Source organism: Populus nigra, chromosome 19, assembly GCF_951802175.1.
Source record: "Populus nigra chromosome 19, ddPopNigr1.1, whole genome shotgun sequence".
Lineage (NCBI taxonomy): Eukaryota > Viridiplantae > Streptophyta > Magnoliopsida > Malpighiales > Salicaceae > Populus > Populus nigra.
Window position 1 is genome coordinate 10,727,891 of NC_084870.1, and position 15,350 is coordinate 10,743,240.

A 15,350-nucleotide genomic window follows, 5' to 3' on the forward strand; every position below is an offset into this window, starting at 1 on the left:
AACACTAAACTCTTTCCATCTTCCACATCAGCAGCTTCTGAGACATTAATTCAACATCATTAATCAAACAATTACCCGATGATAAAACTAGTTTCAAGCTTAGTTTTACTAGTAACCAAAATTTGGACAGCATGGAGCAGTAGTTTTGAAATGATTTTAGATGCTCATCAGGACCATACATTTCAGGTGTTCCTGAATGACCCTAGTTCCATGAAATGATTTCAACGCAATATTAAGGTCGCTGCCTAGCTTCTATGAGAAGATCAAGAATGACAAGGGAAGTGATTTTGGGCCATGTTTCATACAGGAATGCTTGGAAATTTCTATGGAAGGCTGTTTCCTAACAATTTTTCTCATTCTATCTTCAATGGCGTTCACCGGTTAGCAATCCCTGAAGTTTTCCTTTCACAGCACCGTCATGATGACTTGTACTATTTCCAGATTGCTAAAAAAATTCCTCGAAAATATTAAGCAATGGTTTGTTCTTCATCAACTCCATTAATTCTTTTTTTTACCTGTGAAATGAAAGGAAAAGATTAAACCTTCAAGTAAAGTTGAGAATTCCACTTTACTTGATTTATTTTGAATTCTCTAGACTATTTACTGTTATATGATTTATATAATTCTTAAAAAGCATGCTTGGCTCCCGAAAGGATCCCCATCTTTCCAAGACAACACCACCCCGCGCCCACCGCGCCCCCCCCCCCCCCCCCCCAGTATGTTTAAAGTTACTTGTTCTTTTCGAGAATGATTTCATGGTGTCTCTGAAATCACGTTCAGAAGAAATGATCCCTGGAGGTCATATGGTCCTCACTGTGATTGGCAGTGATAGAAAAGCCAATTTTTCTGGCAACCAAAGGTATGCTACTAGGAACATCTTAATGACATTGTCTTAGAACAACTCTCCCTCTGTTAGAACATGGACTACTGCATTTGATACTGCCAAAAAAGGCGTAACTTATGATAGTTTACTGAATCTTACAACCTTACAATGTGCCTAGGTCAATGTTGCTATGGTTCTTAAGAACATTTTTGGTGTAAAACTAAACCAAGGATGAAGTATAGCTAGTTCTCATAGAAGAGGCAAAACTGGACAGGTTCAATCTGCCCCATTGTGCAGCTCCTGCAGAAGAAGCTAGGCATTTTATTAAAAAAGAAGGATCTCTCAATATCGAACGATTCAAAGAATTTCAAGTGGATTGGGATGCTTGCATAGTTGCATGGGCAATGACTTACGTTTCGATTAACAGGCAAGAGGTAAATCTGGTAGTGAGATCATGGAGGTTTGCTAGGAAGGTAGTGGAGCATTTGGAGGTGGAGAAAGGTGAGTGCTAACTGCTAAGTATGGTCATTTCCATGGCCAAGGGATCGTGATATTTGGACCCCTGATATGGTTGGATAATGTTTCAAGTCAATTTTTATATCACGTCAATTGTGAGTGATTCCCATAGACGAGCAAATATTGCAATCTTCGTTTGCGATTACTTAATAAATGACGATCATTGAAGATTGCAACTCAAGAGGCTTGATCGAGTTCCCTCAAGAGCCTAAAATGTTATCTCTTTTTAACATTTGCAAGCTGAAAGGCTACTTCCTGGACCTTGGCAAAGACTCGCAAAATTGTTAACGAGACTGTTCACAGCTACTGGTCAATCTCAACTTTTTTAGCAGAGGCTAGAAAGGACCCCATCCAGATAATTTCCGCACACAATCAGTTTTGAACTACTGAAGGAATATTGGGATGCTTCCAGAGCAAGAAAATTATAAAATATTAAAAAGTTATATTTTACTTGTTATTCTCATAGATTTTATAAAATCCAAACCAGTGAAAAAAATGAAAAAAAAAAGATTAATAAGAAGAAATTTTATTCTCATTGTTCGTGAAGCTCTACAATGTAGGAATGGAGCTAGAGGGATGTTACATATTTATCAACTCTCCTTGTTATTCAAAGAAAGAGAAGATTCCAAATCTTATCATGTCTTTGATTCTAGGAAAGCAATTTAAGAACCCTTAATTTTATCTACGAATGGATCCAAAAATTTCTCCAAAATGGATCTAAAGAAATCCTCTAAAAAAAGAAAAAGCTCTGGGAACATAGACTCAAGCATGGTAGCTTGGGTCCACACATCAAGAACCCCAACACTGCTCGAGCTGTCACGCCTGAGCTTAGCATATTTGGATTATATTTTATAAAAGAAAAACATTGAATAAATTTATGGACAAAAATATGGAACAATCGATTTCTTCATGATTATATTTTCATAAAAATAAATATGGATAACTATGATAACATGACCGATCCAAAAGAGCATGTACAAAATATACATGGTAGCTTAGAGTTGGTCATCCAAGATAGTGGCTCAATGTGAAAAATCTTCCCCACAACCTTTTGGGGGTTTACGCTGATAATTTGAATAATTTGAATCCAAACTCCATTGATAGGTTTGGTGACTTATATGTTAAGTTAGTAACACGTTTCAACACTAGCATACCTGCCAAGAAAAGCTCCGCAGAACTATTTGGTGTTACTAAACAAAAAGACGAGTTTATACGGTCATATTTGAAGAGGTTTGATGAAGAGATGCTCAAGGTGAAAGAATTCCCTGAGCCAGTAGCTATAGAGGTCTTGATAAGAGGGGTAAGAGAATATGCACTCTACAGAAAACTTTATGTCTTACCAGATAAAAGTTTGCTCAAGGTGAAATAGGTCATGAAAAATCATATACGAGTGAAAAAGGCTAATTTGCTATGATATGACCTCCCTTCTTATTATATAGACAACCAAGGATCTTCTAAGTGAAATTATTCTCTTAGTAGAAATAAAAGCTCAAGGAAGAACCCTAAGGGATCAACTCATGGTCATTTGGTGTATCCTAAGGATCATTCATTTAAAGTTATTAGAGCAGTCAAAGAAAATATCTTGGCGCCACCTCCAGAACATGTTACTCTTAAGAACCTTCCATGTATTTATCACTCAGATCATCTTAGGATGCATAATCCTCAATAGAAATGTAAATTTATTTTTTAAATAAAAATAATGTATCTTTGACATACATTCCCTAACTATAGATCTTTAGTGAGGGTTTCTAGCCACTCTCCTTGAAGGAAATTGACTTGATCTCCCTAGAACAATATCTCCACAATCATCAAGGGTTGATCTCGGATACTCACTCTCCAGTATAATCTTGAACAAGCACATTCTTCAAGTGATGCCAAAGGGACTCTCAGCAATTCGCTAGGGGTTCATCTCGAACCCTCCACTCTCTAATGCAGTCTTGAACTGACACATTTTCCAGGTGATGCCAATCATAAATTCATCAAGGGTTAATCTCGGATCCCCCACCCTCCATTGCAATATCAGACTAACATATTCTCTAAGTGATGTCTTTAAGAGATGGATTTGATTTTTCTAGTGCTATAAAACCATAATTTACGGATTTATCTTGTCTGCCTTTTATATATAAATCTTTTCAAGTATGGGTATCACCAATGATCACTCTTTTTAGATTCCTTTTAACCCTTTAAAAATCTTTTTTAAGTACGGGTATCACTAGAGGTCACCTTCCTTGGATTCCTTTTAGCCCTATTTTTTGCATCAACACATTAAAATTATTGAAAAACAATAAAAAAAAAATATCAATTTAATGTTTTATGAGTAAAAAATATTTTTAAAACACACTCAAACATAATTTCAACCACATTACCAAACAAAAAAAACTCAAAACCTTAATGAATTTTGTCTTCAGAATTCACTCTAGTCATTCAACAATATGACCATCTTAACTACAACGTTCTGTTCAAAGCAGCATCGCTATTTCTTGAACCCATAATTCCTCTGGATGCACAAAGACTTGAATTTTCAATGTCCAGGACAGAAACTAAGTAGTCACTGTCCGTAGAGAAAAAAACAAAAATGTTGAAAACAGCGATGCAAATACTACAAAATCTTCCCCAGAAAAAAAAAAAAAAAAAAAAAAGTCAAGCGACAGTAGGGGGGTGTCTGAATTGATGCCAAAAATCACCAAAAAGAACGGGAGGCGGAAGAATCCTCGCACCCATGCTTTTACAGCCCTGTATATTTTTGAATTTCAAAAGTATTTGTTAAAAAAATTAATTTTTTTTTATTTTTTTTATTTCAAATTAATTTTTTATATATTTTTAGATTATTTTATACACTGATATTAAAAATAATTTTTTAAAAATAAAAAATATTATTTTGATATATTTCTAAATAAAAAACATTTTAAAAAATAATCACAACCATAACCACATTCCCAAACAGAATCGTAAGAATACTACATGGTCAATTTCTTAATCTCCAATACTACATGGTCTAATAGCTCTAGACATTGTTGTAAAACCCAGAGCAGCTTGTTTAATTGACTTGGAACGTAATCCAGTTTGGATTGAAATATATATAAAGAAAACAACCAGGTGGCTTGATTAAAAATTTTGGTTGACTCGCTATTCGAGTTGATCTAATAAAACTCGGTAAATCAACTTGTTTTTTTTTCTAGATTTTTATATGAAATGACATTGTATTTATTTTTGTTAAAAAAATTAGTAAACCTCAGTTAACTTGATGACCTCTGACCCATGTAGGTCGGGTTTTATACCTTTGCTTTCTGGAACAGGAGGCTAGCTTATTAGTCTCAGAGTTGAAGATTGATGTCTTTTGTATGCTGAAACACGGGTGAAGAAGGATATGCATTTGGCAATTTCTCTTCATTGAATTTTGTTGACAACCACAGCGAGAATCCGTTGGGTAGAATGTGGTTCCTTTGAAAGAATACAGTAAATATCCAAATAATTGCCAAGCATGATCAGTATGTACACTGCCAGATGAATTTTATTTTGTAGATTCAAAGCAGAACATGAACCATGCTAGAAATCTAAATTGAGTAGACCAGGATCTTGATGCAGGACTTGTCTTTAAATCAAACACATTCTGTCATTTTAGAATGTCTAAATCAAAATTAAAAACATTCTCATAATGTTTTTAGTCAATAAAGTCATATAGTAGCTAGTCCCTTAATGTCCATGGGCCACTGATCATGATATATATATATATATAGTTATTCGTTTAGAAATATATTGGAAACTATATATTTTTTAATATCAAAAATAATTTTAAAAAATATTATTTTAATATATTTTTAAATAAAAAATATTTTAAAAAATAATTATACCCCAATCACAATTACCTTCTGACGTTTGTTGTGAATTCAATGAGACTATTCATATTTCATAGTCATCTGCCAGTGACTTTTGTATCAAATTACTACATTTTTTGTCGGTTTGCTTCAGTCTCTATATTTCTTTTTCTCTGCAATTTCTGGGGTTATGGTCGGAAAAAAAATTAAATTTAAAAAAATAAAAAGTTAGTATTTTTATGGTTAAAGTTTATTTACAGTAAAAAATATGTATAAAATATTTGATAATTATTAGATTTGTAGTTGCTTTTTAAAATGCTTTTTACTTGAAAATGTATTAAAATAATATATTTTTATTTTTTAAAAACTATTTTTGATATCAGTGCATCAAAAAGATATAAAAACACTAAAAAGTTATTAATTTAAAAAAATAAAAAAAAAACTTGAATTTTTTTAAAAGTATTTTTAAAACATAAATACAAACAATGTTTTACAAAACTCAATTCAAAATATATATAAAAACTGATTCATAAAAACTGTATTTTAAACTTAATTTTTTAGTGGATTTCAAAATATAAAATATGTTTTTTATAATTACCAAATATCTGGCTATATTTTTTTGCACTACAAACATAAAGACATGTACAAAACAAACACCACCTAATAGCCATCAAGCTTGAAAAGGACCCATCAGAAGAGACTAGCAAGTTTGCAAGAAACTTCGTAGCAACAATGAATCAAGAACCAAAACCCTAACTCCACACTCGACAACAGAACATGGAAAACACTATTCAGTCGTGCAGCTTGTCCACTCCCCATCAACAAGTGAGAATTAGAGTGTGTTGTTCACTCACAATGTGCAATAGTGAGCATAGAATACCTTACTCCTTGACGATCGAATGTTTATTTATATAATTGATTGATTTATTTCAATAATTGAATAATGAGTAAAATCCTAATCCCTAATTCTATATGGAAATTAAATCATTTATAAAAATCCAAATTATGATGTTGATCACAAAATGAAAAGCAAAAAAGTTTTCATGGCTATCAGACAAATGTTCTTCGGTACACATCATCAATCATGCATAAGGAGTCTACCACCACAAACACCGTCATTCACTTGTCACTCTTTCCACTGCTCTTCTCAAACACCATTCCTACTCTCAGATTTTGCATTATAATAAACAGAGAGTCTCCTCGATAGCATTTGCCAAAGGATCTGAAAGCAACAAGCTAAACACCAAAAATTCTCCAACATTAGAAACGCTAAGAGCCCTTCAAGCCCACAAATCTTTTGGAGGCCTTAAACCATGTTTCCCAGCAGTTCAGCCACCCAAATACCCTCCGTTAAGACTCTGATCTCTGCAGCAGCCTCAGCTGCTGCCACAATTGTGCTCTTCCGCTCCCTTGTTAAGGAGTATCTTCCTTATGAGTTCCAAAACTACATCTTCTACAAACTCAAAACCTTGATCAACTCATTTTCTTCGGAGTTCACTTTAGTTATTGAAGAATATGACAACCTTAACCAAAACAATCTCTTCAAAGCCGCAGAGCTCTATCTTGAACCCATAATTCCTCCGGATGCAAAGAAAATCAAGATCTCACTGACCAAGAAAGAGAGTAAGCTCTCATTCTCTTTAGATAGAAACCAAGAAATTGTTGATACCTTTAATGGGGTTACTCTGAAATGGAAGTTCATCTCAAAACAAGTGCCAACAAAATATATGTCAAGAAGCCCATTTAATTATAATTCTATACCAGAATCTGCGGATAAGTTCTTTGAGTTGAGTTTTCACAAGAAGCATAAGGATATGGTTATTGATGTTTATTTAAAGCACGTGATTGAAAAATCAAAAGAAAAGAAAGAGGAGAAGAAGAGTGTGAAGCTTTTCTCGCTAAGGCGGGGGGGAGGGGGTGTCTGGCAGTCAGTGAATCTTCATCATCCTGCTACATTCGATACGTTAGCAATGGATATGGAACGGAAGAGGTTGATCATGGAGGATCTTGAGAGGTTTGTGAAGAGAAGGGAGTTCTATAGGAGGGTAGGCAAGGCATGGAAACGTGGGTACTTACTGTTTGGTCCACCAGGGACTGGAAAGTCGAGCTTGATTGCTGCAATAGCTAACTATCTTAAGTTTAATATTTATGATCTGGAATTGACTGATCTTAGGACCAATTCTGATCTTAGAAGTTTGTTGATCTCAACTGAGAATAAGTCCGTACTTGTGGTGGAGGACATCGATTGTTCCTTTGAATTACAGGATAGGCTTGCACAAGCCAGAGCAAAGATGCCTTCTCGACATTATATAGCATATGACCAAGTAAACCAGGTAATTATTCCTCTCGATTTTATTTTGCGTTCAGAAACTATATTTTAGTCCTGAGGAGGATTTGATAAAATCCATATTATGATGAGATTACTTGGTATACTGATGAAACATCGTTGACCTTTTCCTTCTTCCAAGTCAAGAATGGCATGGTATTACTGGTTCGCACTTTCTTTCCAGATTATGACTGGTTGGATACAGGAGTTTGTGTGATATGGAGTAATGTCTCAGGCAATGAGTTATATACCAGATATTCTCTTCAAGTAAACAATTTCCATGCATATGACTAAAGGTCCCCATACGGGGATCTGATATATAGATGGCAATAATCAAAGCACAAAAGCTTTTATTGCTATTTTAATGAAGCTTGCAGCGTTTCTCATTCTTGACAGACATAATTTTGTCTAGTATCAGGTGACCCTATCAGGATTGCTTAACTTTGTGGATGGATTATGGTCAAGCTGTGGGGATGAACGAATCATAATATTCACTACCAATCACAAAGAAAGACTTGATCCTGCTTTGTTGCGACCTGGTCGTATGGATGTGCACATTCACATGTCCTACTGCACTCCATGTGGATTCAAATTGCTGGCCTCCAACTACCTTGGGTTTACAGAGCACCCACTTTTCCCCTGTGTTGAAGCGCTGATAGAGAAAGCAAGGGTTACTCCTGCAGAAGTAGGTGAGCAACTGCTGAGATACGAGGAGCCAGAGAGTGCTATAACAGGTCTTATTGAGTTCCTTGAGGATAAGAGCGAAAGATTGAAGAGAGAGGACGGAAACAAAGATAGCAATGGAGAATCAGGACCATCAGAGGGAAAACTTGCACAAGAGGTTGACGGGAACAATGGTGAAGTCGTGAAAAAAGAGCTTGACGAGAGTAATGGTGAAGTAGTGAAAAAAGAGGAAAGTGCACAAGAGCCAGATGGTGAAAATGGTGAAATTGCGAAAGAGGAGGGTAGGAATAGGGGAGCAATGGTAAAGATCCAGTAATTTAATGTGCTTGCTAATAAGGACTTGTTATCGTCCAAGGAACATGGAATTATTTTAGGTTTCGATTTCCTTTCTGTTTGCTTTGATCACGCACTGCTGCTTCCCTGAAAACAGCTTCTGGGGACCTTTCCCATCAGAAGATTCTGTCATTTTTAGATGTTGATTTGATGGTTTGACAGAAAATTTAAATGTTAACAGATAACCAAACTATTCTGAAAACTTTGTTGATTTTATTGACAAACATAAATCTTATTTAAACAACTCCTTGAAACAACAAAAGCAAATAAACAGCAGCAAAATCTGCTGCTGTTTGTTACATAACAGAAAAGAAGATTATGACAAATCCTAACAAACTTTGAATACTTCAATTCAGAATGAGTTTTATTTAACACTAGAATCTTTTCACCTTTCACATCAGCAGCTTCTGAGATATTAATTCAATACTCCTCTTTGGCTATGGAGCTCCAGATTCCAAGCCTTTGTCTGAAAAATTCATACTTAGCTTTAGGAATTGCCTCGGTCAAAATGTCAGCATTTTAATTCTATATGTTGCAATAAATAGTTGAATTTCACCTTCTTTTTGCACTTCTCTTAGGAAATACAACTACACTTTGAACTTGAAGTATCTTGTTTTGCCATGAAACACTGGATTTTTTACAATTAAAATTGCAGCTTGATTGTCTACAAATATCTGAGTGCTTTCCTTTTGTTCCATTTTCATATTAGTCATCAATTTTCTAATCTAGAGAGCTTGATTCTCGACAGCAGTAACAACTACATATTCTGCTTTTGCCATGGATTAAGCAATGACATCTATAGCAAGATCGAAGCTAAAACAATAACCTAAAGTACTCATGTCATCAACACAACTGACCTAATCATTGTGAGAATAACCATGGAGTGTGAAGTTTTTAACTTGACAAAATCTCAAACCATAATCAATTGTTCCCTCAATGTATCTGACAATTCTTTTTACTACTTGAAAATGAATTTCACTTGCACAATGCATATATCTTGGAAGTACACTGGTAGCATGGTCTTGTTGAGTGAGATACATCAAACAACCTATTAAGGTTTTGTAAAGCTTTTCATTAATCTTTGCAGCTCCATATTCTTTGCAAAATTTCTCATTTTGATTCATTAGTGTTGTTGTTAGTTTGCACTCTTCCATGTTAAACTTTTTTAGAATCTATTTGGCATATTTATGCTAACATATGAGGATTTCATTATGCTTTTGTTTAACTTCCATGTCCAGGGAGAATGACATCTTTTCCGTATTAGTCATCTTAAAAACATCTTTCATTTTCCTTTTAAACATATCAATCAGCTTCATGTTACTTCCCGTCACAAGTAAATCATCTATATAAAAAGAAACTACAAGTAATTCATCATTGACCTTCCTAAGATTGTGAAATCACTTAGACTTTTTGTAAAGCCTAAGTTTAACAACTGTGCATTAATCCTGTTGTACCAAGCCCTTGGTGTTTGCTTTAAATCATATAGTCTTTTTCAATAGATATGCTTTCTCCTATTCTCCTTGAACAACAAAACCTTCAGGCTACTCCACAAAAATTTTCTCCTCCAAATATTCATATAAGAAGGCAGATTTGATGTCCATTTGGTGTATAATCCAACCATTTTGAGCAGCAAAAGCAACATTCTTATGGTATCAAGTCTAGCGACTGGAGCAAAAGTCTCAGAGAAATTCACCCAAACATCTAAGCATATCCTTTGACTATAAGTCTTGCCTTGTGTTTGTTTAAACTCATTTAACTCCTATGGCCTATAAGTCTGTTTACTAGCATCCAAGTTTGATTTTTTTTCAATCATCATAAGTTCTTCTTTCATTGCAGCCATCTAATGTTGATCTGCGGCTGCTTTTTCATATCCTGCAAGCTTAATTATTGCAACATTGCAACTCTAAGAAATGTTAGAGAATGATTGAGTTTTTGTAACAAGTTCATTATCAATGTCAGCATTCTCCTCTTGGATTTCAAGCTTCTTATCATTCTCGTAGCTCTAGCTTTTTGACTCAAAGAATTTAATGTTCATGCTAACAATTACTTTGTTGTCTTGTTGAAAATAAATCTTGTAGGTTTCTGAAACTGAACTGTAACCTACAAAGATCTTAGATTCTGTTTTTTTATCAAGTTTGTCTCTTTTAACCTATGAAATATAAGAGAAACAAAGGCAACTAAAAGTTTTTAAATTCTGCAACTTTGTTTTATAGCCATACCATGCTTCAAAGTCTTTTGTTGCATAGCTTTTGTTGGCAATATGTTGAATAAGAAAACTGCTATGTTTGCAGCATCAACCCATAAATTTTTTGGCAGTCCTTTTTCAATGATGCGTGGTTCTCTCATTTTTCAAGCAGCCCAGTTGAATACCTTAGTCCAGGAGTCTTGGACTCATCGAGAAGAAGGTTTCATTAACTAAGAAAGAAAAGAAAAGAAGTTTTTTTTTACAACCCCCCCCCCTTTTTTTTTACTCTCTAATTAATTGTTTTCTAATGACACATTTATTGCCTAAATTGCTCTTCTTAAACCGTCTTTCAACCACATAAATAAATGAAAACAGCTTATATATATATATGATGGAGAAGATTTTTTTTAGTGGGAAGGAGAAGATTAGGTCTCTAATTTTATTATATTTGAATTTTATTTTGTAGATTAAAAGCAGAACCTGAACCATGCTAGAAATCTAAATCGAGTAAAACAGGATCTTAATGCAGGACTTGTCTTTAAATCAGACACATTCTGTCATTTTAGAATGTCTAAATCAAAAATTAAAAAAAAATCTCATAATGTTGTTAGTCAATAAAGTAATAAAGTAGTATAATTCTTTAATGATCATGAGCCAACTGATGATGGTATATATCTTATTTTACTGAGATGTTAGTTTGGAAATATGATTAAAATCATGTTTTTAAAAACTTTAATTTTTTTTATTTAAAATTAATTTTTATATTTTTATGTTGTTTTGTTGTTTGGATATTAAAAATAATTTTAAAAAATAAAAATATATTATTTAAAAAAAATTTAAATAAAAAACACTTAAAAAACAAGGAATCTCAACCACACGTTGGTTGTGAATTCACTGAGACTATTCATAGTCATCCGCCAGTGACTTTTGTATCAAAATACTATATTTTCTTTGTCAGTTTGCTTCGGTCTCTATATTTCTATTTTTCTGCAATTTCTGTGGATCACTTTGCATTGACCAATGCTTCTTTTACGCTTTCTTCACCAAATAGCCATGGGGCTTGAAAGGGACCCCGTCAGAAGAGACACTAGCAAGTTTGCAAGAAACTTCGTACCAGCAATGAATCAAGAACCAAAACCCTAACTCCACACTCGACAACAGAACGTGAAAAACACCATTCAGTCGTGCAGCTTGTCCATGGAAAACCAAGGCTGAATTTCATGCAGCTTGTCCATGGAAAACCAAGGCTAAATCTTCTGTATCTGTTGAAATCCCTGTTGATCGACCCCCATCAACAAGTGAGAATTAGAGCGTGTTGTTCACTCACAATGTGCAATAGTGAGCATAGAATACCAAAGTCCTCGACGACCTGAGTCAGTACGCAAAGTCGGTGGCAAGAGCAGGGGGCAGAGCAAGAGAAAGTCTTCTTGGTAGGGCTAAAGCATTCGACGAAAGTTGCAGTTGTTTTCGTATAGTATTTCTATACTTGTTTTTTTTTTAATTATTGGAATGTTTATTTATATAATTGATTGATTTATTTCAATAATTGAATAATGAGTAAAATCCTAATCCCTAATTCTATATGGAAATTAAATCATTTATAAAAATCCAAATTATGATGTTGATCACAAAATGAAAAGCAAAAAAGTTTTCATGGCTATCAGACAAATGTTCTTCATTAATTTTTAGAAATATAATTATTGTTGTTTTTTAAAGTGTTTTTTATTAAAAAATATATTAAAATAATATTTTTTTTATTTTTTAAAAATTATTTTTAATATTAATACATTAAAATAATTAAAAAATATTAAAAAATTATTAATTTAAAATAAAAAAATAAAAAGTTTTTGAAATTAAAAAACCAACGTGTCGAATTTGTCTACCACCAAAAACACCGTCATTCACTTGTTACTCTTTCCAGTTTCCACTGCTCTTCTCAAACGCCATTCCTACTCTCAGATTTTGCATTATAAGAAACAGAGTCTCCTCGATAGCATTTGCCAAAGGATCTGAAAGCAACAAACTAAACACCAAAAATCCTCCAACATTAGAAACGCTAAGAGCCCTTCAAGCCCACAAATCTTTTGGAGGCCTAAAACCATGTTTCCCAGCAGTTCAGCCACCCAAATCCCCTCCGCTAAGACTATGATCTCTGCAGCAGCCTCAGCTGCTGCCACAATTGTGCTCTTCCGCTCCCTTGTTAAAGAGTATCTTCCTTATGAGTTCCAAAGCTACATCTTCTACAAACTCAAAACCTTGATCAACTCATTTTCTTCGGAGTTCACTTTAGTTATTGAAGAATATGACAACCTTAACCACAACAATCTCTTCAAAGCCGCAGAGCTCTATCTTGAACCCATAATTCCTCCGGATGCAAGGAAACTCAAGATCTCACTGACCAAGAAAGAGAGTAAGTTCTCATTCTCTTTAGATAGAAACCAAGAAATTGTTGATACCTTTAATGGGGTTACACTGAAATGGAAGTTCATCTCAAAACAAGTGCCAATAAAATATATTCCAAGCCCAGATAATTTTAATTCTATGCCAAAATCTGAGGATAAGTTCTTTGAGTTGAGTTTTCACAAGAAGCATAAGGATATGGTTATTGATGTTTATTTAAAGCACGTGATTGAAAAATCAAAAAAAACGAAAGAGGAGAAGAAGAGTTTGAAGCTTTTCTCGCTTAGGCATGACGGGATGTCGGGAAGGAGAGGGGATGTCTGGCAGTCAGTGAATCTTCATCATCCTGCTACATTCGATACTTTAGCAATGGATATGGAAGGGAAGAGGGTGATCATGGAGGATCTTGAGAGGTTTGTGAAGAGAAGGGAGTTCTATAGGAGGGTAGGCAAGGCATGGAAACGTGGGTACTTACTGTTTGGTCCACCAGGGACTGGAAAGTCGAGCTTGATTGCTGCAATAGCTAACTATCTTAAGTTTGATATTTATGATCTGGAATTGACTGATCTTAGGACCAATTCTGAGCTTAGAAATTTGTTGATCTCAACTGAGAATAAGTCCGTACTTGTGGTGGAGGACATCGACTGTTCCATTGAATTACAGGATAGGCTTGCACAAGCCAGAGCAATGATGCCTTCTCGACATAATCCACCATATAACCAAGTAAACCAGGTAATTATTCCTCTCGATTTTATTTTGCGTACAGAAACTATATTTTAGTACTGAGGAGGATTTGATAAAATCCATAGTATGATGCGATTCCATGGTATACAGATGAAACATCGTTGACCATTTCCTTCTTCCAAGTCAAGAATTGCATGGTATTAGATTACTGGTTCACACTTTCTTTCCAGCCTATGACTAGTTGGATACAGGAGTTTGTGTGATATGGAGTAATGTCTCAGGCAATGAGTTATATACCAGATATTCTCTTCAAGTAAACAATTTCCATGCATGACTAAAGGTCTCCATACGGGGATCTGATATATAGATGGCAATAATCAAAGCACAAAAGCTTTTATTGCTATTTTAATGAAGCTTGCAGCGTTTCTCATTCTTGACAGACATAATTTTGTCTAGTATCAGGTGACCCTATCAGGATTGCTTAACTTTGTGGATGGATTATGGTCAAGCTGTGGGGATGAACGAATCATAATATTCACTACCAATCACAAAGAAAGACTTGATCCTGCTTTGTTGCGACCTGGTCGTATGGATGTGCACATTCACATGTCCTACTGCACTCCATGTGGATTCAAATTGCTGGCCTCCAACTACCTTGGGTTTACAGAGCACCCACTTTTCCCCTGTGTCGAAGCGCTGATAGAGAAAGCAAGGGTTACTCCTGCAGAAGTAGGTGAGCAACTGCTGAGATACGAGGAGCCAGAGAGTGCTATAACAGGTCTTATTGAGTTCCTTGAGGATAAGAGCGAAAGATTGAAGAGAGAGGACGGAAACAAAGATAGCAATGGAGAATCAGGAACATCAGAGGGAAAACTTGCACAAGAGGTTGACGGGAACAATGGTGAAGTTGTGAAAAAAGAGCTTGACGAGAGCAATGGTGAAGTAGTGAAAAAAGAGGAAAGTGCACAAGAGCCAGATGGTGAAAATGGTGAAATTGTGAAAGAGAAGGGTAGGAATAGGCGAGCAATGATAAAGATCCAGTAATTTAATGTGCTTGCTAATAAGGACTTGTTATCGTCCAAGGAACATAGAATTATTTTAGGTTTCGATTTCCTTTCTGTTTGCTTTGATTACGCACTACTGCTTCCCTGAAAAAAGCTTCTTGGGACTTTTCCCATCAGAAGATTCTGTCATTTTTAGATGTTGATTAATCAAACAATTACCCGATGATTAACCTAGTTTCAGGCTTAGTTTTACTAGTAAGCAAAATTTGGCCAGCATGGAGCAAGAGCAAACATGGACAGGATCATAGTCCATCACGTCCCGAAACCCTAATCCAAAATCCTCAATTGCTGCCATGCTCGTCCTCCTTCAAAGCAAGCTTTAAAACAGAGTCTAAATTTGTAGTTGTTATTTCCTTAAACAACACAACATGTTTTAACGGACGCATTTAAATAGGCCTCCTAGATTGAACAGGGCGACACGTGTGCCAGTAAAATTGCTTCTAAACTTGTTCCTAGGTTTTAAGAATCTGACAATCTTGTCCTCACATGATCTAGATAAGAATGTCTTCTTTCATGACTT

At 34.9% G+C, this 15,350-nt stretch overlaps 2 protein-coding genes across 4 annotated transcripts; both read left to right on the forward strand.

Annotated features, from left to right (window-relative positions):
- The first annotated feature begins 6,236 nt into the window (after positions 1–6,236).
- LOC133679818 (AAA-ATPase At3g50940-like) lies at positions 6,237–8,629 on the forward strand. Of its 2 annotated transcripts, none has more exons than XM_062102523.1 (2): positions 6,237–7,487; positions 7,893–8,629. In XM_062102523.1, the coding sequence occupies exons 1-2, from the start codon at positions 6,468–6,470 to the stop codon at positions 8,478–8,480; spliced, it is 1,608 nt and encodes a 535-aa protein (XP_061958507.1). In that variant the 5' UTR covers positions 6,237–6,467; the 3' UTR covers positions 8,481–8,629. The 2 variants fall into 2 exon arrangements, with proteins under 2 accessions (XP_061958507.1, XP_061958508.1); XM_062102524.1 differs by having other exon boundaries at positions 7,899–8,629.
- Positions 8,630–12,586: 3,957 nt separating this feature from the next.
- LOC133679469 (AAA-ATPase At3g50940-like) lies at positions 12,587–15,004 on the forward strand. 2 transcript variants are annotated; one of them, XM_062102071.1, is made up of 2 exons: positions 12,587–13,814; positions 14,223–15,004. In XM_062102071.1, exons 1-2 carry the CDS (start codon positions 12,783–12,785, stop codon positions 14,808–14,810), a joined length of 1,620 nt encoding a protein of 539 aa, XP_061958055.1. In that variant the 5' UTR covers positions 12,587–12,782; the 3' UTR covers positions 14,811–15,004. The 2 variants fall into 2 exon arrangements, with proteins under 2 accessions (XP_061958055.1, XP_061958056.1); XM_062102072.1 differs by having other exon boundaries at positions 14,229–15,004.
- The last annotated feature ends 346 nt before the right edge of the window (positions 15,005–15,350 follow it).

Excerpts from the sequence above, each read along its gene's own strand:
- LOC133679818 (XM_062102523.1), top strand. The coding sequence starts at position 6,468 with ATGTTTCCCAGCAGTTCAGCCACCCAAATACCCTCCGTTAAGACTCTG. Across the intron at positions 7,488-7,892 it reads CATATGACCAAGTAAACCAG|TATCAGGTGACCCTATCAGG; the intron begins GTAATTATTCCT and ends AATTTTGTCTAG.
- LOC133679469 (XM_062102071.1), top strand. The coding sequence starts at position 12,783 with ATGTTTCCCAGCAGTTCAGCCACCCAAATCCCCTCCGCTAAGACTATG. Across the intron at positions 13,815-14,222 it reads CATATAACCAAGTAAACCAG|TATCAGGTGACCCTATCAGG; the intron begins GTAATTATTCCT and ends AATTTTGTCTAG.